The sequence below is a fragment of the Bombus fervidus genome, chromosome 6, assembly GCF_041682495.2.
Source record: "Bombus fervidus isolate BK054 chromosome 6, iyBomFerv1, whole genome shotgun sequence".
Taxonomy (NCBI): domain Eukaryota; kingdom Metazoa; phylum Arthropoda; class Insecta; order Hymenoptera; family Apidae; genus Bombus; species Bombus fervidus.
The window spans coordinates 13394997-13422274 of NC_091522.1; the positions used below are offsets into that span (position 1 = coordinate 13394997).

At 52.4% G+C, this 27278-nt stretch overlaps 1 protein-coding gene across 4 annotated transcripts in view; it reads right to left on the minus strand.

Annotated features, from left to right (window-relative positions):
* Window positions 1-4102: 4102 nt before the first annotated feature.
* Window positions 4103-27278, minus strand: part of LOC139988526 (protein Wnt-6) — a 54258-nt gene continuing 31082 nt past the window's right edge. Inside the window, exons 2-7 of one of the 4 annotated variants that reach the window (XM_072006081.1) lie at window positions 24227-24370; window positions 22305-23690; window positions 14562-14782; window positions 5305-5424; window positions 5032-5231; window positions 4103-4950 (exon numbers count right to left, since the gene is read on the minus strand). In XM_072006081.1, the coding sequence (XP_071862182.1) occupies window positions 4489-4950; window positions 5032-5231; window positions 5305-5424; window positions 14562-14782; window positions 22305-22372 (1071 nt within the window). In that variant the 5' untranslated portion in view covers window positions 22373-23690; window positions 24227-24370 and the 3' untranslated portion in view covers window positions 4103-4488. Of the gene's footprint in view, window positions 4951-5031; window positions 5232-5304; window positions 5425-14561; window positions 14783-22304; window positions 23691-24226; window positions 26487-27278 lie in introns of those variants that run through there. The other 3 variants (XM_072006082.1, XM_072006083.1, XM_072006084.1) reach the window with 3 other exon arrangements.

The following is a 27278-nucleotide window of genomic DNA, read 5'->3' on the forward strand; positions in this document are numbered from 1 at the left end:
CGGTTTCTGCGGCGCGTTCGCCGTCACCGCAACCCTCCGGCACATGTTAACAGCACTTTAAAGTTTTATTAATAAGGATAAATCAGAGGCGCCCCGCGGATGAAGTTGTCGGTGCCACGGTCCAGCACGTATAATCTGGCATCGGAAACACAGAGCGGAGCTCGGACAGGGAGGAGAGAGCCGAGGGCCGAGAGGGCTCGGCAACACGTCGCTTTACGACCATTGCCCACAATGTCGTGTGTTCGCAACGCGACCTCACAGAGATATTTATCGTCCCGCTGCCGCTCTGTCTCTGCCCCTGCACGGCACAGCTCGTTCCTCGTTCCGCCTCTCCTCTTCGCGATCTGCTTGTGATTTTCACTGGTTTCGCCGAATCTCGGCCGCGAGACTCCGCTTCGCGGGCTCGTTCGTCGTCGTAGAAGAGATTTCCCAAGTCGTCGGAAAGATTTTATGGAAAACCAAACAACGAAATTGGATCGCGAGCGACGCACGCACGATCGTTGCATGGGTGGTCAGCGAAGAGAAGGGTAAAGTAAAATTATCGAGAGAAGGGGACGAATGACGAAACGATACAGGTGATTTTCTTACGGGTTTGGAACGAGCTTAGGCCTGGTAGCTGTGGCACCCGCGATAACGCCGCTCCGATAAAGCGAAATTCCTCCTGGTCGGAGAAAAATTCTTTCGAATAAATTCTCGGATATTATGCGACCGATAATTACGACACGGCTCTCGACTCGAGTCAGGGGAAAATTACGCGTTCCTCGCGACCGTAATTTCCTTCTCTCCTCCCGTTCCTACGCGGCTATCGCCGAAACGCTGTTCGGCTTAACCGATTTTCCGCGATTCGCTTAAATCTCGAGCGCGGATCGAATCGCAACCGCGCTTCGATCTCGCGCGATAAGGATCGAGGAACGGAGAACGCCCGCGGCCCGTCGCCGCCCGAGAACCGCGATTTTCCGCTTTCGTTTTAACTTCGAAACGGCAGAGAGACGACGTCGAACGAGTGCTATTGCTCTGGTCGAGGCATCGGCAGGGAACACGGCCGAAGTTCGTTCCTCGGAGGAACGCGGAAGACAGCGTACAGCGAACGCTAACCGCTTCTAAATGTTTCTCGAATCGATGCGAATTAGCGCTCGAGCGCAACTCGTGACCGCGCTTCCGAGGTCTGGTGAAAATCGAACAATACGAGCAACGAAATTAAACGAACGTCGTACCGCGAGAACGACGGGAAGGAGGAGGTGAAGAACGATGAAAGCTTATCCGGAGCGCATTCCGAGCGAAAATTGCTAGCTTCTCCCGACCATCTTAGCGCTTGCCCTTTCAGTGGAAAAAAAGAGAAACGCGTGGCTAATTACGCAAGACCAGTGTGTCAGGGGGAGAGAAAGAGAGAGAAAGAGCAAAGGGATGCAGAGAACGAACGGAGAGGGGGTCGAAGAAATTCCAAGAAGCTGGAAGAACCGTAAAGATTTCAACGACCTCTTCCACCTACCTCGTGGCACGGTCCTTCGTCCTTCGAGAGATGGCTGGAGAAGAGAGCGCGCGAGGTAGACGAGAAATATCTTTTGAAAGAATATCTCGAAGGAGGAGGAAGAAGAGAGTCGTCGCGGCCGGTGGCCCGCGTTCGGTAGAAACGGTAAACGGTGCACCGGCTTAAAGCCCGTGGAATTATCCTCCTGTAAACACCTACCTAATTAAGATTGGAACATTTTAACGTCCTGCTCGCGGACCCCAATAAACCGCCTAACGTACAGCCAGTTTGTTAGGCGCTTATGGGATCGTTTAATTAATATTGGCGTCGGACCAGCGCGGCTGGCTCGAACGACCGACCACCTCCGGCGCCTCGATGTCTTGCCCCTGTACACTTGCAACTTGCACCGTCTAACGCGTACGAGGACCTGCTTCCACAATTTCCTCCCTCCTCGGCTCTCCCCGTTTCTCTACTGCTTCTTCGTGTTTACCGATTCGTTCGGCCGCTTCTTCCCCCGAGTGCCAACGTTTCTCCAGACTCGGTGGAAAAAGCTCGACGAACGCGTGTCGCGAACGATCTTCGACTTGTAACTTTCGACGAACCATCCGATTACGACCAGAGCCTTATCGTCGTAGCTTTCTTCGCCGCGGTTCGAAGGCGACGAGACGAACGGAGAAACGCGCGAACTGGCAGGACCTCGACGAGAAGCGGGAAGCGAGAAGCACGACGAAGAGAAGAGAAGAGAAGAGAAGAAAAAGAAGAGGAGAAGGAGCGACGGCGCGTTGCCGGCGCGCGGCACTCGGTTCTCCCTCTCTGGAAGGCGAGCAGGACGATTAATCACGGTCGCGTTTTGCGGTTTTGTCGCGCGTCACGACCCACGTGCGTTCCGCGGACCCCATTGTTCCGCGTCTAATCGTTCCAAGAACGTTGCCGAACGATCGTTCTTCGTGGGAGAGTTCAGCTCGTTCGTTCGTTCGCTCGCGCGCCAGTGTCCATTCAGTCGTTACGTCCCGTCATTTTTCCTTCCGCTTTACGAGCCTTCGTAACGAGCAACCGCCGCATTACCGCTCGTTCACCGACGTCTTCCACGTATCAAAAATCGAGCAACGTTCAACCATCGTTAGAGGCTCGCGCGCGAGGCGGCGAGAAAAATAAATAAACGCGTGAACGCGGTAATCGGTAAATCGAGCATCGCGTCCGGCCGTGCGGGTATATCCTCCGCGATGCCGATGTTTTCATTAGGCCGTAATAACCGGGCCGGATCGGCGGATGTCGAGCGAAATTGAATTACCACCGGAAGATCTCTTCGGCCGTGAGCAACGGGAGAAACTAAAATGGCGCGTTGCAGAGCGAGCAGCGGGTCTGTGGCACGAGGTGCGCGCGCGGTTACTCCGGGACCAATTTCGAGGGGCCATTTTTCCCTCAAAGGGGAACGTCGACGGCAGCCGAAAATTACCCTGGTTAGACCACCCAGTCGGCTCAAAGCAGACCAATCTCCTGGCCATGGGCTAATCGAGTCGAGTCGGCCCGGTCGTTCGGCCTGGTGGGGCTAATTGCAGCTCACCACCTTCCTACCCTTCGGAGGTCGACCTCTCTATTAAGAGACCTTTACGCGGCCTCTTCTCGCGCGCGCACGCACGTATCTCACTGTTTCTCTCTGCCGCGTCACGTATTAAATTGAAGGGTGTAAGCGCGATCCTAAATTTTTTACTTAACCCCTGCCAACGAGTTTTCTCGGTCTCGAGGACCCTCGATTCTCGTTCACCGGCTCGCCCTTGTTCACCCTTTCCTTGTTTATCCTTCGCCCCCCCCCCCGTTCAAGTCCATCGACGCTCTTCGCTCTTCCACGCCGACGATCCCACCTATTTCTTCCTTTTTTTCTTCCCACGAAGGAACGATCGAATTCGTACGGACGTGTAAATTTCATAATTTAGAAGTCGTATCCATTGTCGTCGTTGCGGGACTAGAGGCACGGATCGAGGGAACGAACCGAGTGTCGCGCTATACAATAGCAAACGCGTTAATCTTTGCGTCCGGCGAACGAACACAGCCCCATCGACGGATGAGACGGACGGACGAGCGCTTGTCAAGGGAAAAAAGATTTCTATTCACGGAGTTTATGGCTTCCGCTATCGCCGAAACGTGGCGAGCGTGTCGCGATATGGCGCGAGCCTCCTTTCCGACTTTATGGTTATGCGAAATTCCTCTCTCCAGTCGGCTCGTAAAACTATTTTATAGGAGATGTAGACACCGGTTGTTTATTGCTTGCACGACCTCTCCCGTGTACAAGGTCGAATTACAGCTAAAAGCCTATGTTCTACACGACGCGATAATATACGAGGCCTCCTAACGTCTCCGTGTTTCGTCGATTTCCTCTCGGTCTGGGGCCCCCGGCATTCACCACTCTTCACGAGCACGCGTTCCAACCGTTTTACACCGCGGCCCGTTTTCTCTCTCGGTTTTATATGCAATGCGAAATACTCGACTTACCTTGGAGGAAAAGCTTCGCCCTCTAGTCGCTCGATCTAGTCGATGTCTCGGCGATCTCTACGAGCGGCAGCGATCTATGTGCCGGTCGATCATCGATCGACGCGATTGCGGTGCCATGTTTCGAAAGTAACGAACGAAAATTCGGCCGGGGATACACGTTTTTATTCGCATTTCACGCTGCACAGTATAAACTTTCGTCCATTCAGTCTTATGTACAGTAAATGCGGAGAACGCAAGCGCAAGGGGGCAAAAAGGGGGAATGGAAGAGGTTGAAAGGCGGCGTGTCGACAAAAGTCGAACGAAAGCGAGAAAAGCGACGATCGTTTCGCGCGCCGCGAGCAAGCAAAGCGCGAAACGCTCGAAACGAACAGCTGGAGATACTTGGAAAGCTTCGAACGATGGGACGCGAACGATCGAGCGCGCGACTTATTTACGACTGATTGTTCGCGACTCGACCCTCGCGTCCAAACTGTTCGACAGCGCGTCGCGTATATTACAAACGTTTATTCTAACGGTGGACAGGCGACTCGTTAGCGACAAGTGTTGACCGTTTTCTTAACCAGGCAGGTGTTGCAAGTGACCTCGCAGCACCAGCGGAACCTGCATTCGCAACTGATCTTCTCCTTGACGACTCTGGTGTCGTAGCCTCTACCGCAACAGAGCAGCTCGCATCCGTCGACTCCTTGACTGGTGGAGTTGCATCGTCGTCCCTGTGTGCCCAGGGAGCCCGTTTTTCTGTTCGGCTTGCAGAAGTCCGGCGAGTCCTCGCTGTATATCAGATCGAATCTGTCCGGCGGCTTGATGGTCGGACCCTCGGTGATGAAGCTGTGGCCGTCGTTGCTCGGTATCACCTTCGCCGCGCCGTCAAACGACTCTTTCAGCCTGTTGCCAACGTCGCGGAACGCCGGCATTTTCCGCCAACAGGTTCGAACCGTGCATGATCCCGAAAGTCCGTGACACTTGCATTCCGTGCTCATAAAGTCCCTGATGGCCTGCGGCAGAGACGAGACAAAAACAAAGCAGTCGCGATATACCGTGAAAGTTCGGGGAACGGGAGAACGCGCGTTGCCTACCAGACGACCGGCGTTGTTGTTGTGCAGCTTCACCAGCGTTTTGATGTCGCTGCGCTTTCGGTAAGGGGCGTCCATAAAGTCCCGCGACTTCTTAAATCCAAACTTTACGTTGTCGCCGCATCCGCCCCACTCCCAGTCACCCTCGGTCGGCAGGCTCTTCTCCATTTCAGCGGTACGGGTCAATTTACCGAGCCGATTACCTGCGCAATTCGCGATGTTCGCGAGATCCGAGTCTTAGGGTTCCGTAGGAAGAAATCTAAACTCGTTGCTTACCTTTCGCCGTCATCTTGTCGCAGGAACATTCGACGAGGTGTCCCATGGTGCAAGCTCTGGTGACCGCGTAGGTTACTCCGGCCGCGGTGATGGCGTTCACAAAACCCGTCTCTCTGGTATCTGCGAACATCGGCACGAGTTACGAATCGATTAGCGGCCATTTCTTCTTTACGACCCTGAAAAGCTTCGAAATTTCCGAGCCTCGCGTTCCCAGATTAGACAGGCTGCCGAACGGAAGAAATCGGATTACGACGAACGAGATAATTGCAAAGGGAGGATAAGTCCATTAATCGAGTATCCGCTGAATGGACGAAAACGAATTTAACGTCCGGTAGAGGGGAACGACGAGCATAGACTTCGTCTCGCGTCTGAAAACCGTGAGGACGTCGGAATTCTCGAGGAAAGAAAGGGCGCGCCCTCCAAGCGGAAGGATTTCGGCAGCAACGGAGTTGGTTGCGACAGACTCGACGTTTCCAAGTGGACAGACAGACGGTCGTCGAGGGATTCTGGCAGCGGCGCGAGAACAGCGAGCCAAGCAGGAGAGAACGAGTACGTCGGATTTCGGTGGCGTGTGTATTCAGTTTCACCTGTCACGTCTCCACTCCATCATTAGGCGGACAATGCACGCCGGAGGTTCCACCCCTTTTCAAAACGGCAGATTACCACCGCCTCCGTCCAATGGCTCCCTGTCACCCATTGTCTATCACCTGTCTGAGCATCCGGGTTTTGCAAATCCTCTCCAAACCCTTCCTTTATTTCCGCGTGTTCACGAGCCTGCTGCCTCCCTATGTTCCCACTCCTTCCGTTTCTCTCCCGCCTTTAGATGTTTCCAATCTACGAACCCGCTGGCAATCCGATCGCTGGTTTCCCGCGCGATCAAAGTTTGCGCGAGCGGAACCGCGATAGAATCTCGCGAGTCCGCGTTGGCCCATTAGCGGATTAACTTATAATCGGAAGGCGGAATGCGGGTCCAATTACCGATTCCTTTGGAGGCGCGGGCGCGCGATCGGACTCGCAGCTGTGCGTCGAGTTGTTGCGCGGCCAGCGCAGCGGAATCGGTGCCCTCCGTCAAAGTATCGAGAGCGCGTATCTGTCGGCAATCGGTGGAAGCCGGAGCAGCGATCGAATCGAAGCCGAGCGGCCGTTCGAAGCGTTTCCGCGCCGCGAGGCAATTATCCTTTTCGAACGTTTAAGCGAAAACCAGTCGCGAATACTAATGCCGCGCGGCGCGGCGCGGCTGCGTGGATCGAGCCTCGAAATCTCGGACGACATCGGGAAGGAAACGCGCGAGAGAGGAAACGGTGCGCCGCAGCGAAGGAAACGGGGCTGCGGGGCTGGCCAGAAGGAGAACCGGAGAGCCGACCAGGGTAGCGAGGGCAAGAAAAGGGAGAGACGGTGGCGGCGTGGCTCGGTTCTGGTCTGCGCCAGCCTGGGAAGGGGTTATACGCGTTAAGCTCGGTTCTCCGTGGTTCCCATGGATTCCAGCCGGGTATCTTCGGCGCGGATCGACACGCGGACGGACGAACGAACGAACGAACGGACGGACGGACGGACGGACGGACGGACGAACGGAACGAGAAGACGCAGCCGAGAGGCAGCCTGCCACCGCCCGCGTATCTTCCGATGCATCGCCTCACCTTTCAGTGCGTATTTAAACGATACGATAGTTTTATACGAGCGATCTGATATCGAGGTTCGAGAGCGAAAGGCCCTGGCTCGTTCCTGCCTCCGAGCTTGTATTCCCTGACCGTGTTCCGCATCTCCGCTGCTTGCCTTTTGCCTCATACCCGTTGCTCGCGTCGTTCGCTCGATCGCGATCCTTCGATGCTCCCTTCTCTTCGCTCCTCCTCCTTCCTTCTCCTTTCTTCTCGCGATCCTTTGACGCGATGGAACCGTCGAATCTTTCTTCCACTTCCGGACGCCCTCGATCGCTGATGATTCGCATAGAACCTACGAGTTATCGATACCTACGTCGACGCATCGATGTACGTTGGACGATGGAGCGAGCGACGTTCGTGGCGAAGAAAAGGTAAAAGAGCGTGGCACAGAGGGCCGGGAATGTTCGAGGCGGAGAAGAGCGGCAGGTAATATAAATCACTTGGAATCAATTAGACACGAGGGATCGCGAGCCGATGATCTTGCAGTGCTGCCAGGTGCACGGAGCGCCCATCTTCTCGGGTCGCCCCGACGGCTCAGCCAATTATCAGCATTCCGGGGCATTATCCTCGGAGCGAGACTTACGCCGTGTTTAATTGCGACTGGCCTTCTTCTTCTCCTTCTTCTTCTTCTTCTTCTGCTTCTTCTTTGTCGTCGTCTTCGTCTTCTTTCTTCGACTTCATCCCTCTTCTTGTCCGTAGTCGCCTCCTCTTTCAACTCGTCGGCTTTCTCTTACTCTTGCGTCACTTCTGATTTTCGCGTTTACTCGCGAAGCATTTCGCTCCACCGAGAACACCGTCCCATCGAGCTTTCGAACGTCGTTAGTCCTCGTTGAACGTCAAAGAAAACGCAGAGAAAAGGAGCGAGGTATTCGTGGAATCTCGTTACTCCGTTGCTCGGTGTCGTTCGTCATCGTCTCCGATCGGTCGTAATCCGTTTGCTCGTCGATTATATAAGGTGACGAGGATTCATCGCGCGGTATTTATACGCAACCGAGGCTGCCGTCGTTGCCCCTTTTTGCTACACGGCTCGCTTAACGGGACACGCGTAACTCTTGTCTACGGGTCAGCATGAAATGCAACCGACCGACGAATCGACGTGTTCGCCTTAAACGGACGACGCGTCGATCGTACGACGCTCGGTGAAACGTCTTCGCGAATGTTGAACGTGGCCGAAGGACGCTGGTGGAAAGGTGTGCATCGAAAGTACCGATTCTAAGGAAAGATTCGTTCCAGCGATCGAAACGAAAGATCAGGGTGGATGATTTAACGGAACCGGCGGTCGCGACGAAAGTCGAGGCCGTAAGGCGAATCGCGTACTCGGTCATACGTGTCTGTGGCGAGTCGCGCGGCGATTAATCGGTTCGATGGATTATGCAAGTGTGTAATTTGCAACGGTGCGCCGTGTGCGCTGCCATTGTAGGAATTATGTCGCGGACACGGACGATCGACGCGACCAGATACCATCGATCGGACTCGGCGAGTGATTTGTTTCGCTGGGTCGCGATTTATCGCGGTGGATGCGCCGATTCCTGCGCAATAGATCGGTCTGTCGCTCGCGAAATCGCTCGGCTCGGGTATGTAAATCTGCTCTCTCGATCGGCTTCGCTGTTTTCAATCGAATCGCTCTCGAAACCGGATATCGCGTTACCCCCGCGTTTCATCGAGTACGCTCTAATTGCGGATGATCCTGCGATTACGAGTAGCGTGCGCGCGCCGATCGTCCGAAAGGAGAACGAAGACGGAGAGACGAGAGAGAAGATAAATCGCGGGAAGCGCTCGTAAATAAAGAGAAGAATATCGAATGAGAAAAGAGGCACGGCTTACGGCGTTTAGTTAACCCCCGTGTATAGCAGCATCCTACGAGAGAAACCTTTCCAATAAATACAGCGAGAACGGACGCATGAATGCCAGCAAAAATCGCCCAATGACCAATTGCGGCAACGGCCACTCGCCTTTTCCCGAGATTCCGTGGAATTTTTGAGCCGCGCACCGTATCACCGCTGGATTCTCTTCTCTCGCAGGAATTTCTCTCTTCTTCCATCTCGCTCTTTCCCCGCTCGACACCCGTCGTTCCGCGCACTCGTACTTTGCCAGCCGAAGGAACCTCTCGGCTCGCAGATACCGCGGTAATTACGGCGAATCGTCTATCCGTCCCTTCCGTTTCTTTCCTCTCTTTCTTTCTTCTTTTCGTCCTCTCGGTCGTCCCGAGACGGTCGACACAGGCGCGGATCTAGACCGTGCGACGATTCCAACGTCGCGGAATTCGCGTGGAAAAGCGGCTCGTGTTTCGAGGAGCCAGGCAGAATCGCGAAGCCGCTCGAGAAAGTCCCGAATGAGGACGGCCCTGTAGTACACGGTTCGACAGAGAGAACTCAAAGTTCTCGTTTTCTCTGCCGGCTCTTCTTCCTCCGGTGTTCCCTTCGCCAACGTAAAATCGACCAAGCATTCAAATGTCACCGGCGAACGGCCAAAGTCTAACAGAATAACAGATCTGTCCCAGTGTTCCGATCTCCTTTTCCTTCCCGATCTCCCGTCTCCCTCTTTCGCTTCCTTTCACCCTTTCTCCGGCTACCGATCCGAGTTAAAGCCACGGTAGCCGAGATACAATAAACGTACGGGACATTAAACTGTTTGCTATTGTCAAACCTTTGTGGGAGATACCGGCTTCGCGTCTTCTCGTGTCTCCTCCGCTTTTTCGAGTACAGTCCATTGGAAAAGTACCGATTCGTTATTAATCTCGCGAATCGATCGCATCAGGATCGAAACTCTCCTTCTCCCGTTTCGTTCGATCAACGGCTTATCGAATAGCCGATGATATCGTTTACGGGATAACGTGCGTTTATCTGAATCTGCTATTTCGAAGGGAAAGGTACGCGCGGTTCGGCACGCGGGTGGCAAACTGGCGAACAACGGAGAAAAGAATGGACGATGACGGAGGGAAAAGAGTACTGTTCCGGTGTGGTCAGTAGACACCCAGAGGCGTCGCTTTAGTTACGGGCAATTTCCTTCCTTGCAATGGGTACTCGGTCGCGCTGCGAGCGAGAAAAATTAAGTTTTCCCTTTTCACTTGGAAGACACGCTTCCCCCATAATTGGCGCTCATGAATCGTGCATTGTCGTTTCCTGTGGCGAGGTTGCCGACTACGCAGCTACCACCACGCCGTTGCAAAGTCATGGATAAATCGTAAAAATGGCCTCGCTTCGACCCACCGCAGGCCCTCGTTTCTTTCCATCGTGACAATTACGTTCCGCGTGATTCGCCGAACAATAAGGACCGACGACTAAATTCGACCGTCCGTTGGAATACTTCGTGTACAGGCCGATACAGCAGACGTTGTCGAATAAAAATGTCAGCTTCCTCGAAACGTTCGCGCGAAAGTGTCTACACGAACGAGGCGAAAGAATCGAGAAAAGCTAACGTTAATAAACGAACGACGTGTGTGGCAATGGCTACGCAGGGAGAAGTACGCGAACGAAACACGCTGGTAGATTCACGAATGTCCGAAACGGTAAAGGTGAGAGGCGCGAAAGGAGGGATGCGGTCTGCGTCCTCTGCGAACCGCATTAGTTAGCACCGAGTTCGCGAGGCGACAAAACACTTAGCGCCATGGCGCTAAATCGCTTTTAGCTGGCTCATTATCGTCCCGTGCTGTTTCGTTCCGTTCCTTCTTGTCTCGTCGTCGTGTCTTCGCTCTTTTCTCGGAGAAAGGAGCTAGAACCGTGGTCGTGTTGTTCGCGAAACGATTCGACGCGTTCCGGCGTGTTTAGGCCGTAGTCGAACGACGCGAGAAAAGCAACAGCGACACACCTGGGGACCACCTTGGTAGACGAGCCGTCTTATTAAGCGGAAACCACCTTCTTTATTTCGTATCGTTGATACTCGAGCGTCCGTACGTTGATCGAGATATTCGACGACGGCTTATTTGCGAACAGGTTGTCCGCGTAATCGTTTGCTCGTTATCGTGTCGGTGAATCGACGAGCACGAGTTCACCTTCGCCAACGACGACAAAAATCTCCGTATTCTTGCCGAACTAAAATAGAACACGGTAATTATCGTGGACGAAACGTTGCGAAAAGAAGGACCGAGCGGACGGAATAATCGCGCGACGTGGCTCGAGTTTATTAACGCGCCAAGGTGAGCATCCTCGTTAGAGCCGAGGAACATCGACGAAAAGAATGTTTCCGAGGCAATCGAATATACGGGCGACCGTGTATGTATTATATATCGCGTCGTGCACAGCGGCGGAGCAACAGAACGTTCGCGATACTTCAGCGAAATTTTTCAATAGTCCAACTTTCTGAATATCGACGCGGATCCACGATGCGTCCATTTATTCGAATCGGAATGGTTCGCGCGTGCTGGAAAATACCTCGAATTTTCGATTCGAGGGTTCGAACGAGAATCGGTCGTTCGCTCGTTTCGAAGGGGCTTTGAAATCTCGTCGGTCGAATAAAATCGTCCCTGCTGCCGGCTCCGCCTCTCGATCGAGGAGAAGAAAGAGCAATTTGTTGATTCGAGGAGGCCGCTTTTAGAGAGCCGTTTCCTTCGTAGCCGAGTAATACGCTACGGAATCCCGGGTGAACGAAGAAAACCACTCTCTTAATTTGGTCGAGACAGGGGCACACGGTATCGAGAAGAGGATCCGGGGATCCGTAGCCGCGCTGAATCCTTGCCTTCGGATACCGAACGAACGCGTCGTGGCAGCACAATAAATTCCTTCCTCCTTTCCTTTCCCCTGGTAGCTCTTTCCACGGGTTTTTGACGCCCGTGTTCTTCTTATCGCGACACGCGGCACCCCTCAATTAAGAGGTGCTGCTCGTCCACGAATGTTCTACCAGTCCAACCTCGGATCTCTTCTGGACTCGGACCACACAGCAGGAGCTACCTGCGAGGCTAACCTATCGGCCAGATCGCGCCCATAAAAATTAAACGTCGCCAGATAAATAAACGTCAATCGAGAATTAAGATAGGCGCCGCCAGTAGCGTGCCTTCCTCCTCGCTTTTTCTCTATGCGCTCGCCCGTTAGGAATTTTCCCTCGCTTCGATCCACCTCGTCGCCAGGATCCACGGATAACCGACCATTCGATACGCTCCCACGAATTTCTCTCTTCTTTTTTTCCTCCGCTATCGACGCCTCCTGTTCACCCAGTCTCGATCTCGACCTCCCATCACGATCCTTCATCGCTCGCGATTACGATTTCCTTCCCCGAATGCGGTGTTGATCGAGCGAAAAAAGCCGAACGACAGACACCGTTGTTTTTCGACTAATCTCGTTCTATTTGGCAGATATATTTTTTTAAGAAATAAAAAGAAAAAAAGAAAGACACGTACGTCAACGTAACTCGCGAATATTCCGAATTTAATGTACAATCAAACATTTAAGAATGTCAGCATTCGCGCGAACAGGAACACGACCGTTTCACCCCCGAACGTTAAAAGCATCATCGTATGGTTGAACGCGTCGAGGGTGGGCTGAAAAGTCGTATATTTCTCACCGCAGACTTCCCAGGGCGAGCTGTCTTCACCCGGGGTCGCAGATAAATGACGACGTCGAGGATTGTCACCCGAAACGACCGGTTAACACATGGCCGCCCCTGTCATCGATCCGCATCGTCCAATAATGCACCCGGCAGCCAGGGTTTATGTACCTGTCGCTCGACCTTTCCCATCCGACACGACGTCCCGTTTCGGTGGCGGTGCGTTAGGAACTCGGTCGAAAATGCCAAGGGAAAAACGGGAGCGGCTACTGACCGGATTGTAAACCCGTGTCAAGCAACGGGTGTGCCACCCGTAATTACAATGTTTCGCGAATGAGCACGGCGATTACACGAATTTCGCGCAAAAAGTCTACTGCGATGAAAGCTCGTTAATTGTTTACGGCATAGCCGGCCACCGCGAGTTTACGGTTCCTCGACATAGCATAATGTAATCGGACTTTGTCGTGTTTACGACGCGGTATCGTTTTTATGGGGTGAGGCAAGCTCGTAAGTGCCAGCTGAACCGCAAATTAGATCCTTTTCGGTGGATCCTTTCGCTGCTTCCCTCGATCGTCGTCGTCGTCGTCGACCACGGTAGTTCTCCGATATTAACGTGACTCGACGCGTCGCCGTGTGCGGTATCGAAACTCGATTTAGCGAATTCCATCTCGTGGCAAGAACATCGCGCGCAGCAAATATCGTCCGGGAGAGTTAATTAACCCGTTGGCCGGTCGGTTTCGCGTCGAGCTAACCGAGAGCAGCAAATCGAGTATAAAACGGTATATCGTATCTGCTGGGAATCTTGGAGGGAGCGAACACCGATTGTCAGGCATCGCCGACAGTGTCGGATATAATTCGATCATCGATCCTCCGGTCTGGAATCTACGCGTCCGATATTCGTATCCGTTGGTTGCTCGATCCGCCGACGAATCGCATCCAGTCCACCACGAGATCGATCGTATCGATCGTGCAATCTTTCGATCGTAGAGAAGCAAAGAGAAAAGGAGAGAAAGAGAAGAAGGACGAGAGATTAAGAAGAGGGAAGAGAGTGAGAGAAAGAGAGAGAAACGGGCAGAGGATCTGAAATGGTCCTCGAGGACGGCCTCGCTGGCAATGAAGCCTTTAATTAAGGAAACATATTGCCACTAATATCCGACGAACAGTGTCAATCTGTCAGGCTACCAAAAGGTACCGATCTGATAGCGCAGCCTAGAGAGCAGTTCGGCCTATTGGACACGCTGTCTTCGATTTAGTTGTCGTGCTCGATCACCGGGAATTAATACATCGGACGGGTAACTAAGCGAGCCACGCGGACAGGTTCGCTCTCCTTTCGTCTCTTCTCGAATGCGCACGCTAACTCAACGTGAGAATTTTTCTTCGGACACGAGCCCGTCCCTGCTTCCACGACGTTCAATTTGTTCCATTTACCTCGGCAACCGTTTACGCGCCGTATCTTCATCGTTACCGAAACGCTGTCGGAATTCTAGGACGCTATCCCGAACGAATTCTTTCCCTTGCCAACTACGCAGCTCCATTACCTGCGCGTACGACGTAAGCAGAAGTTTCACGAGGCTAGGCGTTCGGCGTGAAATCCACAGAGACGAGAATGAAAAAGCTCTTGCAAAGCGGAAGCTTCGTACGCGATTCGGAGGAGAAGAGTCGCCGGGGAACGAAGCGTTGACGTCGTCGCGAATTTCGAGAAGCAACACGAACGTTTACCGTGACACAACTGAGACTAGCGCGCAAATAATTTCTGTGATTAATGGAACCGGCTGTTACGTAATCGCGCCGACAAAAACCGCTTGTCCAGACCGCTTTCCCTCGCTCGTGATAGCCTCATCGAGGTTAATTTGAAAGTAATGGCGCGTGTTCGACGATAACTCGAGTAATACCAGATCGAGCATCGACAGGATTCGTCTCGAATGAAGCGGTTACCGTTGAAGGAGCAACCTTCTCCTTCGAGGGATGTTGTTTAGTCACCGGCGCGGCGTTTAATCGTAACGAATGGAGCTGCGGGCCTGAAAGGAAGCGTGTAATCTGCCCGGAGCGCGTGTATCGTCCTTCTTCCATGCGAATTCGCATACGGAGAACGAGGATCGACGTCAAACGAAGGTTACTTACCGCGCAACAAAATTTTTCTGAGCGACCTCCTCATGGTGGTGCAGTTCCACCTGCGATTTCGAAATTGATATTGGCACTCTTTGGTTCCGACTTGGACGCCTCTCGCAATTTCCTTCAACAGGGAGGGTTCCTTGCGACAGATGTCCGCCATTTTGCCCTTCAGTCTCCTAGTCTTCTTGCAGATGAGCATCGGATCCATCACCACCTGATTTCCAACGGTCCTGCGGAGAATCGAAAGATCGATCGGTAAGCAAAGTTTTCGTTTCTCGACGCCGGAATCGTACGTGTCCGTCTGCGAGGACAAGCGGATCGCATTGTAAGGATACGACGGAACATGGAGCCGGAAAGGTAAACTCACCGAAGTGGTTGCTATAATTAAATCTCCGTACTCATTGCGGCGAGTTACCACCGACGGGACACGGTCTACGGGGACACGAGTAAAGAAGAAACCAGAAACGGAGAGGACGAACGAGCGAAAGCAAGAAGAAGAACGAACCGAGGAGTATCGCAGACAGTGGGAACCGCGACTTCCCTCCTTCGGGACCAGAAAGAAGAGGAGCAAGAACGGGAGACGACGAACGGCGGACTAAGACTAAAGAGTTTGATATAAAAAATTGAGGAAACAAGACGCCGAAGAGAGGGGGGAAAGGGAAAGAAGAACGAGAAACGAAGAGAAACGGACGCGAGAGTGAAGCGAAGGGTAGAAAGGAGAAGAGAGGAGAGGAGAGGAGAGGACAGTCCGAGCGACCTTCGTTACGAAACGTTAATTAAGATCATTAGTTCTGCGTCGGTAGGATGCCGGGGCGCGTACACGACGGCCTCTCGGGAATGCAACGACCTTAATGGCAATAATTCCGTTAAGGACGGTTGCTCGCGCCCGTGTACGTTGCTGGTGCGCGGCCATGGATGCTCCTGCTTTTCGTTCCGCACGAACCAGAAGAAAAAGAAGGAGTTCCAAGGTAATACGGGCGGACAGTCGTGCACCGGTGACATCGTCATTTGGGCGAGGATTCCAACCTCGGACGACGACTATAACAGCAAGGACAAGAACGTTGGTTGCGCGGACAAGAATTCTCGAGAAACTCGCGAACCGGAGAGATCGAAACGCGCTTCGAGAGGGGAGGGATATCGAGAGAGAGCCGGTCGCGATCCGTGATCCGCGTTCCCCGAGAAAAAAAGCTAAACGCTGCTCTCGTTCTCGAGCAAAATATGGCGCATGTTACGTCTCGCGGGACGATCGGACCCGCTGCCAGGGAACAACGCGCAAGAACTTCATTCGCCTCCACGATATTCTTACTCGATGCTCGTTCTCGATACTCCATAACGGAACGCGGCTCGCCACCTTCCCCTCGCGACATCGGCCCGGTACCGGATATACTCCAGGGAAAACCGACCACCGAGGCGTACCATTCCTACCATCTACCAAGGAATATTCCACCAACTTGGCCGATTTCCGAATAAATCCCATAACCCTGTTTGCGTCGTGTCCTTATCAAGAAGAACGCGAGTTAACAGCTTTTCCGGGAATCGTTTCGCGCGCGTTAGTTCCCGACAATCGCGAGCCGCGAGCAATGCGACGAATTCTCGCGCGATTCGTTGGTCCGCGCGTCGAATAATAGGCGGCCGGCATAGATATAAACGACCGATTTTCCAAGAAAACGAAAGTTATGACGCGATGACGCGCGTTCGTCAAACGTCTTATCGTTGTGCTGACAAACGAGGAACCAACTCTTACGCGTGTCTCTAAAAATAACCAACGCCTCCACTCGAATTACATATTTCTTGCTTCGAAACGAACGCACAGGCATCGTCGAAGAGCATCGCAAACATTGCTCATCGATGTTCGACAAACGCGCAATTTTCCTCGTAACTCTCGGCGTTTCCACGGAGGAAAAACATATTGGTCCTGGGTTTGAAAATTTTCCGCGACGTGCGATGTCGCGACTCGTCGCGGCCAGGTGGAGAAGAGAGGAGAGAGACGGAACCCCGCTGCGTGACACTGTCCTGACATTTACAGTTCAAAGGATCGCGGCCAAAGAATATTTGCGCTGGTTCGTTAACGACTGCGCAGCTAACCTCCCAAGTTAAATAAACGTCGGGATCGTGGTCTGTCGATACATCTCTTCCCTGTTGCGCGAATAACGTTACGACGTTATTAATGCAAACACATCGCGTCGTTTGACGATCGCGTATCGGTTCGTTTCGAGGTGCCGGCTATTAATATCGCGTATGCTCGCGGTCAGCTTAGAGGAATTGGCGTGGTCAAGAACCGAGCGGCGGGCATTTCCGCGTAACTTATTTTTGCTGACTGGTTGCTCGAACAGAGGACGAGCTGCGAGAAGGCGATATTCGAGGTGACACGGTGAAAAAAGAGTAGAGAGAGAGAGAGAGAGAGAGAGAGCAAAGATAAGGAAGAATCTGTCGCGAACGGAGGGAATCGAGGTAGAAAGGGTTAGGGATCCGAACTAAAACGAAGAAGGGGTTGTCCTCGTGTACGCGGAGGCAAGAAAAGAACCGGAGGATGGACACGTCGTCGCGAACGAAAAGCGTGGAGAGGCCGGTTAGGGCGGTCGACTTATTTATTGCCTCATTAGACGCACTCACTTTGCTCGAAGGCAGCTCCACGCTGTCTGCTCGGATAGACAGTGACGAGAGAGCAACGTTGCTTTGGCCTCACTCTCGACTCGTCGGTGTTTGTACGCGGCCGAATCGAGAGAGTCGGAAAGGGAGAGAAGCACTCTCGATAGAGAGTACCAGAAAAAGAGAACGGACCCGTCCTCCGGCTGCCGAAAGGAGTTCGAGAAGAAGAAGGAACGGAACGACGGAGCAGGAGGAGGAGAACCAGCAGAAGAAGAACGGTCGCTGGGTCCACCGGTGAATTCTTCGAATATCTCTCACCGTCCGAACGAGACCCTCGAGGATAGGAAGAAAACACGACGGAAGTTGGGAACCTCGCCTCCAAGGACATCGAGAGTAGGGTAATCCGATCGACCGCGAGATCCATTGCTTCTTCCTTTTCGTTCGTTTGTTTTCCCATCGCGCAACCACCGGAGGAATCTGTCCGTTCAGGGACACGACAGAGACACGGTGATACACCAAGAGACGAGGCAAGCAGAAGCAGAAGAAAAATAAATAAAAAGCACGCCAAGCGGAAGTGGAAAGTCACAACGCACGGCTCGTGTCGACTAAATACGCGCACTTAATCTAAATCATCCTCTTGTTGCTCGACTACGCTGGGGGAGGCACGGGGCACGACGCGATGTAACTACGGAATACGAAGGGGACAAGATCGAGCAAAGAGATCACGGCCGCTCCGTCCTCCCGGATAGATCGTAAGTGGATGCCGCGGACTGGATCGTTCCACGCTTCGATTTCCAGTCGATTTTAGTTGCATCGATCGCAGGCAACTAAAAATAGAAGTATAGACGCGGGAGAAAGAACGCGGAAGAAAAGGAATATCCGGAGGAAACGAATAGGCATACGTAGAGATACGTCGATTTAACTGATCCGAAGAATGCCCGAACAAATTGGTGGCAAGGGTTAGCGCGCAACCGAGTCTAGGTTGCGTTTCGAGCATCGTTTCTCAAGAACCTCGTGGAATTCGTGGCGCGACTCTCTGTCTCTCGATCGGCCAAAGAGGAGAAAGGAAATCGCGGAGATTGCAACGCCTCTATTTCCGCGTCTCTATAATCGTAGACTCGAGCAATGGCGTACTCGCGCTTAACGAATTATTCGAAGCACGCGGCTTAATGAAAACCGATCGAATCGGCAGAAGCTAATAAAATTAGGGTAAGCTTGGATAACGCGGGGGTCTTAAAATTCCATACATAGCGGCTACGTCGTGCACACGCCATCGAAACAATTTCAAATTCTTCTGCCGGAACGTCTAGCGTCGGGAAACGCTGCTACGCCCCCGTCCTAACATTCCACGAAAATCGATTCCGTGCTTTTGCTTGTACGGGACACGCGTGCCTACACGTTAATTACCTCGACCGGCTTGTCCCTATAACTTTTATCGTCTGCGACGTAACGTCCGAGGAGCAGTGCTTTAAACTAATCGCTCGTTACGTCGTCTGAACGCGCGTTCGCCATTAGCCGAGCTAAACGAAATGCCTTGTGTCGCCACGATCGAATAAATCTTCGACGATTCGAGCGATTTTGCGTCTCTGCGCGCGCTCGACCGAAAAGGAAGGGACACGTTCGCGCGATTGTAATATGTACGCGTACCGTAATTAATTTCTGGACCGCGGAGGAAAAGGACGCGCGAAGATTGCCGTTGATGCCCGCCAGAGGAAAATGATTCGCGCTTCCTCGGCGGGTTTACGAGAGTCGACGTCGTAAACCGTCGGACAGTGGCGTAATTGCGGATCGATCAAACGTTGGATTCCGTAATTACGACTATTGTCAGCTGTGCGGTAACAATTTCCAAACGCGTTTGCGATCAACGGCGATAGAACGAGACGCAAAATTTGTTCGTATTTATGCAGAAAGACTGGAATTAATAGCCGAACCGGTCTATTGCCAGACCGGACAAACAGCGCGGCATTCGTTTTGCGCGCAAATTTTGCAGGCCCGCGGAGAATCTCGGTAATGTTGTACGTTAGGAGATAAATTAGGGTCGGACAAAATTATTTCTGTCCTACATGTTGGGGGATCGAGGTGTCGCGGTCGAGGAAGTTGAGAACTAAATTTATCGTTTCGCCGACGTACCATAAATCGAAACTGAACAAACGATGCACGGTTGCATCCAAGTATCCACTGATCTCTCTTCTCAATTGGAACGCTATCGAAACGCGGTCTCGCGTATAATTGTAAACGGAAGAGAGACCAAAGTGCCGCGGCGAAAAGAGAACGAATTTTCCGTGTTTACGTTGGTACCGCGTGCATCCCTTCTCAAACGAAAGGTTGAGCTTTTACGGCCGCAAATAGACAAACCGGCGCAAGAGGGTACTAATCCTCGGCGAAACTCGGAGGAGCGTTCGCGACGAAAATAAGCATTACGAGCGAAGGCTGACCGAAATACGGCCGGAATCGGGAGCAAACATCCACTCCGAACCGCGGTTTACAGCACAGCCGCGTAGTTGCAGCGCACAGCAAAAAGGAAGGAGGCGATGGAATCGGTAACGCAATTCGGCAGGTTGCCGGGGCTTGTGCAAGATCGAGCAGGCGGGAACATTTCTCGCGAATCGCTTGCCCATAGACCGATAAAAGCGGAACGGGTGACCTCGCGTCACACGATCCGCGTGCTCTTATGATTATGATTATACCAGCGCGGGGAAGAAAGAGAGAGGCCAGGTAAGATAGAGTGCATCGGGTGGGAGTATCGGGTTGTCCAACCAGCGAGAAGGTAGCTGCGGACTGCCCACCGCGGCTCATTGGCCAACTTTGCGACCCGACCGAACGCTATCGTATTATCGGCAAATGCTCGTTACGATACCGGCGTCGATCGCCAATTTCCACCGACGACTTCTCCGTCTGTACTCGTTCGCTCGGGAACGCAACTTCCACGTCGAGCAAAGAAAGTAGAGACGCGACACGCACTAATCCCGGAGAAACAATTAAAGCCGATTACGCACCAGTACCGAATCGTTCCGTTTGCTTTAGGTTGCGACGATCAATTAGCGATCACCGCGTGTATCCCGCCGCACCGGCTAGAAAATTAACGAGCGAACCGGGTTAGCGGTACGTGGACCAATTAAACGCAACAGTGTTGAACGCTGAGCGCGATACCGGCAATTCGTTTCGAGAACGCTCCGGAACGAGAACGGAGCGCGAGCACGAGCGCGGACGAGAACGGGACGCGGAAGAATGCGTCCGAATCTACGGCACGCACGGTTCTTCTTCTCGGATGCTCTCGATTTTTCTACTTCGAGAGACGGGTCGCGCGGTCTGGGCAGAGACGAAGAGGGATCGCGCGCAGGACGCGGCAAAGAAGGAGGCGAGAGGGGAGCAGGCGAAACGGGGCTGCTGCCGACTTACAAATTATACGCGCTCACCGAGATTTACGGGTGACGCTTCGAGCGAGACCATTGTCCATCCTCGCTCGTTTCTTTACCTCTTTACTCTTCTACTCGGTCGTCTTTGTCCACCACGGTTGGATCCTGCGGGTCCGGGTCCAGCTCCGCCGCGTGTCTCCGCGCTACCGTGAAACGCACCGAGAAACAGAGAGGGAGAGTGCTGGAGAACCACGGGAGAGACCAGGGGAACGAACCGAGGATAGTATTCCTCGCGACAAAATCGGGGAATCTCGATCGAGAACGAGAATCCGGTTCCGATCGAGTAATCGAACCTCGATTCGCAGGAACGGCAGAACGAAACGCGTAGATCGACAAACTTCCTCGCGAGCTTGACTCGTGCAACGCGAAATGCCAACGGCGCGGCGTCGCGACCGAGAAAAAAGAGAACGTTGGAAACCTCTGACTCCGCAAAGACATTCCTCGGACCTACTTAAATACCTGTTAAATACCTGTCGTCGAAACAAACCACGAACCTTCTAATGTATTTATCAAACACTCCGTCGTGTAGACGTCGCGGACAGGTAAGAGAGCAAGGTGCGACGGTACAGTGTCGAGACTGTGCGCAGAAATCCCCTTTAAATCGTTGACAAATATTTACTCGACCTTAGGAGAGACCACCACCTTTCGCCACCTTCACGGGAAACTACGCTTTCGAATTTTAACGCGAACAAGCCTAATCTGTCGAACCGCTTATCGAAGAATTGCCGCTCGGCGAAAAGGATAAATTCGAGAAAGTTCTCAGCTCAGTGGAGAGACGGTGTCGCGACCCGGAAAGTCGAGAAACCCGGCAGGTCCGAGTCACGCGTCGCGTCGTACGTAACGCGAGCTTAGGCGAAGACGCGAGGAACGGTTCGCTGGACGACTTGTCTCCGGATGCTGGTACCTCGCGATGGTGCAGCAGCGATAACGCTCTATCATCGTACAAACATTTACATAATAAACTCGAGTAAACATCGTGTACTCGAGCTACCGAATAATTTACCGTTGTTCGCGATACCTCGCAAGTACGTACGTAACGTGGTTACGAAAATCGCGTCACGCGCCAGTTACGAATTCGCCAAGTTTCACGACGATCCCTTCCCGCTCGGTCTACGAGGACGCGCAGTGCGTCTCCAGTGGATTTCGAGTTACGAGACGGACAAATCTACGCACGACTGTCAGTCCGCGAGTCGTGCCTCGAGGAAGCCAAGATTTCCCGGTAACGGTAACGAGCAATTTAAGCGAATCGAAATGAAACCGTAAATCTCGGGACAGGTCTTACTTACCAGAGCGCAAGTAACTACCAAAGGTGGATTTATGGCATCATTAATCATTCCGCGAGCGCGTAACGTGCCGCGTAATTGATAACCCAGATGACGTACTTCGGAACTGGAGCACTCGTTAGTTCGTCACGTTTGGAAAGTACTGACGTTAACCGCTCTTGAAGAACAACTATTTTTCACATAATTACCGACATAAAAGTGCAACGCTTTTGATTACAATGACGGCCATCTCTCTCTCTCTCTCTCTCTCTCTCTCTTTCTCTCTCTCTCTCTCTCTCTCTCTCTCTGTTTTTCTCGTTGCCCCGCGCTAGAGTATAATTGCTCAAGACGCGCGACCATGAATCCGCTCGAGACGAAAAATGACACTTACAGTACGCGAAGGATAGCGCGTTTCCGTTAATCGTTAGGTTTCTGCGTTAAGGGGAAAAACGGAGGAAGAATCGGTTAATGAAACGAGTACGTACCAGAAAGAGCCGGCGATGGGGGTAACGAGAAGGAGGCAGATCGCCACGAGAACGAGGCGCATCTCCATCCCCTCCGCCCCTCGTTGTAACTTCGACAATTGCCGATTTCTTCCCTCGTCTGCCGCCCGCAGTCCGCTGGATACCGGAAGACGAACGACGTTCTCGACTCGAGAAAGACGAAGGAAAATCGAAATCGCGCCGGTATGGAAATCGATCGTGTCTGGCACGGCGTAGCGCCACCAGGTTCCTGACCTACGAAACCGACGAAAAATTGATCGACTTTACGCGTGACGTATCGGTAGCTCGTAACGGGTTGGATCACACGTGCTCCTTTGAAAAATACTCGACGATCCTTTTCCTCGATCTCGAAGGAGAAATTCTTTATCGAGCACCCGATCTCCTCGACCGTCCACTCTCGACTACTTTCTCGTATCTGGTCTTCGCTTCTGCCAACACTTCACCGAAGCACGATCGTTTTCTTCTTCTTCTTCTTCGGCGTCGTTACAGCCCTCTTCTTCCTCTTCCTCCTCCGTCCGTTCGTCCGCTTCTTTCTTCTCCAGCTTCGAGTATAACGATCAAAGCGAAAGAGCCTCTTTGAAACACTCGAACGGATACAAATATTGACCACGCGAAATCCTCATGATATCTTTCCGGGCCACTGGGAAACCATGAAAAAACAATCAAATTTTCCCGTTTGCTTTGACTCGCCGAACGTAATCTTTTGGAATCGCAAATGGTCCTTATCACGATGGAGAAATTCCCGGAAGAGCAAATCCTTCGCTTCCGGTCTGTTGAACTAGATATCCCCCACCCCTTCCCGTCACTCTGTTTCTTGCTTTTCTTTCGTTTACTTCCTCTCGATCCCGCCGCTGCTCTTACTCCTCCTCCTCCTCCTCCTCCTCCTTCTCCTATCTTTTCCGATCCTTTTCCTCTCGTTCGCTCCCTTTTGCCCGAGATCCGCTCCTCTTCGAAGCTCTTTTCCCTCTTTCTTCTCGACTCGACGAAAACACCAAAGACGAGACGCGATCAGAATCTAGGAAGGTGCTATTTCCTTCCGGCGGGGACAAAAACGCGTCGCGTTCCTGCCAGAACTACGTCACCACGAACTTTGAGTGTTGCCTTACCCCCACCAGAAATGTACTAAGGAGTAGAGAAGACAGCCCCACCATTCACCTTCATCTGCTTCTTTCTCTTCGTCTTCTTCTTCTTTTAGTTTTGCTTCTTCTACCGCTTCCTTTTCTCCTCCACCACCGTTTTCTCTTTCAGCTTGCCTCGAGACACCACCATTACCACCTTCACTACACCACCAACGTCGACGTCACCATCGCCGCGGTATCCTCGCCGATAGTTTCGTGATCGCGAATGCGCCACCGAGGGGACATCCCTCTGAAAGGGATCGTGCGAACGAGAAAACCCAACGAATTTTGTATTTTCGAAACAATGCGAGTACCGCGTATGCTCGATAGGAAAAGATTAGATCGGAAGACAGTGGGAAAAGCGGAGGGGGAAGCGAGGGAGTCGGGGAAGAGGGTACCGGAGGGTAGGAAGAAGGTCGAAAAGCTCACGTGGTGCAGCACGATCGTGCGGAGGTGGAAAGTGGTCGATGGTAGGGGAGAGGAGAAGAGAATCGTTCGTCCGTGATCGGAGACGAAGCTCCTGGTCGGAGCGAACCGTACGAGACTGTTGCGGACTAGGCAGGTGAGCGCCGCTCGGCGGCAACGAGACGCAACCGAGCCCCTCTTTTCCTCTTTTAACTCTCCTACGAACCTCTCGGCTCCTCTGTGCTTCGCAACCTGCCGCTTCGGCATCCACGGAGGGAGGACCAACTTCCAAGCACAACGCTGCCTTTTGACCCTTCCATTTCGAACGTTCCCGATACGGTTTCGCGAAGATATAACCAAGAACAAAGACTTCGAGCTTACCCTATGCTCGCGTTCCAGCTTTCTACGTAAAGCTTCCTCCTCGTTGCACGATCCTCGTAACGAGCAGCACGATCCGCACGGCCGAGCAAATCCTCCCGAAATCCATTCTCATCGTTCAAGCTGTCTCCTCCTTCGCGGACTGACCTACAACAAAGACAGAGACCCAAAGGAATATCGCTGGATTAGTTGGTTTATTCAAAGGCGGACATCGATTACAATAGCATCTTCGCAATTTTCGCTTTTCCAAGTTTAGGAAAAAATCAACGGATCGTTCGAAACAGCCCGGCACCAGCTTGTTCTCGGTCGGTCTCCGCTTAATCGTATACTTCCACTTTCAGCGCCACATCCTTTTCTCTCCTTTAGAGCTCTGCCAGTGGCTGTCTTCTTTCCTCTTGTTGCACGCTGGTCTCTCCTCTCTCATCGGTCATGTCTCGGTGGTACACAGCGAAGGCGCATCGAACAGAGCTATCGAAGACTTAAGCTGTCGCCGTGCGACACCGTTTTATCGTCTCGTTTCGAACATTTATCGATCCCGATTCTGTTTCGACGTCTTTAAATCGCGTCCAAATTTTTCAGGAGTTAAGTCAAGAGTAATCGACGTCTAGTCGCAAACTGCTGGCCTGTACCAGAGCTCTGTTACACGGGAACATTCTACCGACGGAAAACTTCATATTTTCCCGAGTAGCTTGAGCGAATATTTAATTGAAAAAACTTCGAGTAACGTCGAAACTGTCGCTTTCGCGTGGCATCGATAGAACTCCTGTATCTTAGATACTAGCCGTACTTTCGTTCCTCCCCTTGCTCTCTTTCCTTTCTCCATCAACTAGTAGCGAGCGCGGAGAACGGTTGACCCAATTGATGGATCGCTCTCTGCGTATCTCCAGCGACGGGTCAACTACTTCGTTGACCGAGCGAATGCGCGAGCGATCGGTCTCGATGTCACGACCATTCTCCGTTAGTTCGCAGAAGCGATGAGAACCGTTTCGTACTCGGTCGAAGGAAAGCCGTTCTCCATGACATAAACCCAAGTGTCGCTCGCGCATAGATAACTGTAATTATGGAAACCATAGAAACGTTCGTCATCCCCGATTTTAACGACGAAGCGGGCGCGTCAAACGACGGACCAACGAGGAAGAACGGACGATAACAGCGACAATAGAAAAACGAAAGGCAGAAAAACGGTAAAAGGAGTAGAGAAAGTAAAAGCATCGTGGTAAGTGTGCCGGTAAGAGGAATCATTTGGCGTTGTTGTATCATGACCACCGAATTCTACCCGAGGAACGAGTAGTTTTGAACGGCATCGGGGGGAGAGCAGGCAGACGGAGCGGTACGAGTGAAAGAACGAACGATTCGATAGAAGAGGAAAGGAAGAGATTACGACGGAAGAGTAGGAACTGGCGAGGTAGAACAGGAGAAAGAGAAAGAGCGAGCGCGGGGTCAGCGGGGGTCCGTATTACAGCTCATTTAGCAGCGGGGTCCTGTGCCCCTTCGGCGGCCAGAGAGATCCTCTCGGATCAGGCTCGCGTTCGACCTACGGCAAAGATGAGTCCGTTTCATTCCCATAGACCGTCTGCGAGACCTCCTGGCACCTAGATCCTTCTCTCTATCGACTATTGCTTAACTCTACGCTGTCACGTTCCTGTCGTCACCGTTGTAAGCACGGAATCGTGATGAAATTTCCGCCAAGTTCGTGGATAAATCAACGATCGTCGGTCGTTTATCTCGGAGACGAGGTATCAAATAATATCTGGTTGAAGGAAGAATATAAAGGACAGGAATAAAGACGGGAGAGAAAGAGAGACGGGAGAAATGGAAAGGCCGGAGAAGAGGAGGGAAGAGGAGAACATTACCGAGTTGTGACCAACACAGACACGGAATAGCTAGTAATTTATGGGTGAGACTAATTACCGGGGAATGCCGCTCCTCCGACTCTTCTTTGCTCCTAAGACCGCGTCTCTACCAGACCAGTTTTCAGAGACGAGTGGAGCTTCTCTTAGCCCACCTTCGTCTTCGTTCATCGTCGTTCGTTCTTTCCTTTTTCGCCTTTTTCTCCTTTTTCGACTTTTTCGCCTCCCTTTTCCATCCTCTGACCCGCGCCTGCGTTTAAACGTTAATTTGCGCCGACGCGTCGTCGTAAGAAGACGTCGATTCGACCGACTTTATCGTAATCGATCTTGCTAGCGATTACTTCGCGGAGAGGGTCCTCGCGCGTTCCTTGTAAATTGTTCTTTCGACGATAACGTCCGTGCGGGACCAACGAAACAAGAAAAGAAAAGACGGAGAAAGAGAAGAGAAGAGTATTTTCGAAAAAGAAGAAAAATATCGGGCGAGGGTGTTCCGCGGGATAATGGAGAAGGAAAAAAACAGGCGTGTTCCCACGAGCCATCAGCACGGAGAAGGGTGTCGGAACAATACCGAGTCCCGTCCTCGGACGTCGTTTCGACATTAGCCTGACCTAACAATTTGGAGCAAGCTCACTGCCCCTGCTACCACGATTCCTCTTCGTTAAATGCCATTATACGTTTCACTTGGACACCCGGTCGTCGCATGAGTCGTGAATTCCTGAGAACCTGCTCGAACCTGGATGGGCAGCAGCGTGCCGGTGGCGGCCACCGGTGCCGCTCGAAACGATAGAGGCGGGCCATAGCGCGCAGCCACGAACAGATTCTTCTATTATGACGAGAACGAATCGAGAGAAAAAAGGACCGCCGCGGTAACCTACGCGCGTGACGAACTCGCTTTGATAGAGCCGTACACGTTGCTCTCTCGATGCGTTCGATTCTTTTCCCGTCCATCCTCGATACGTTCGTGTCGACGATCGAGAGTATAAGCCTCGCGATTGCGTGCAAATAGAAAAAAGAAAAGAAAAAAAAAAAAAGAAAAGAAAGACATTCCAATGTCTCGAAATCCAGCGAATATCCTCGAGTTTGAAATCGATTCTAACGAATCGCAAGAAGAAGAAGAAGTAGGAGAAGAAGAAGAAGAAGAAGAAGAAGAAGAGAAGACGAGATAAAGGGAAGAAGGAGAGAAGGAAGGAAGAGCACGGGAGGAC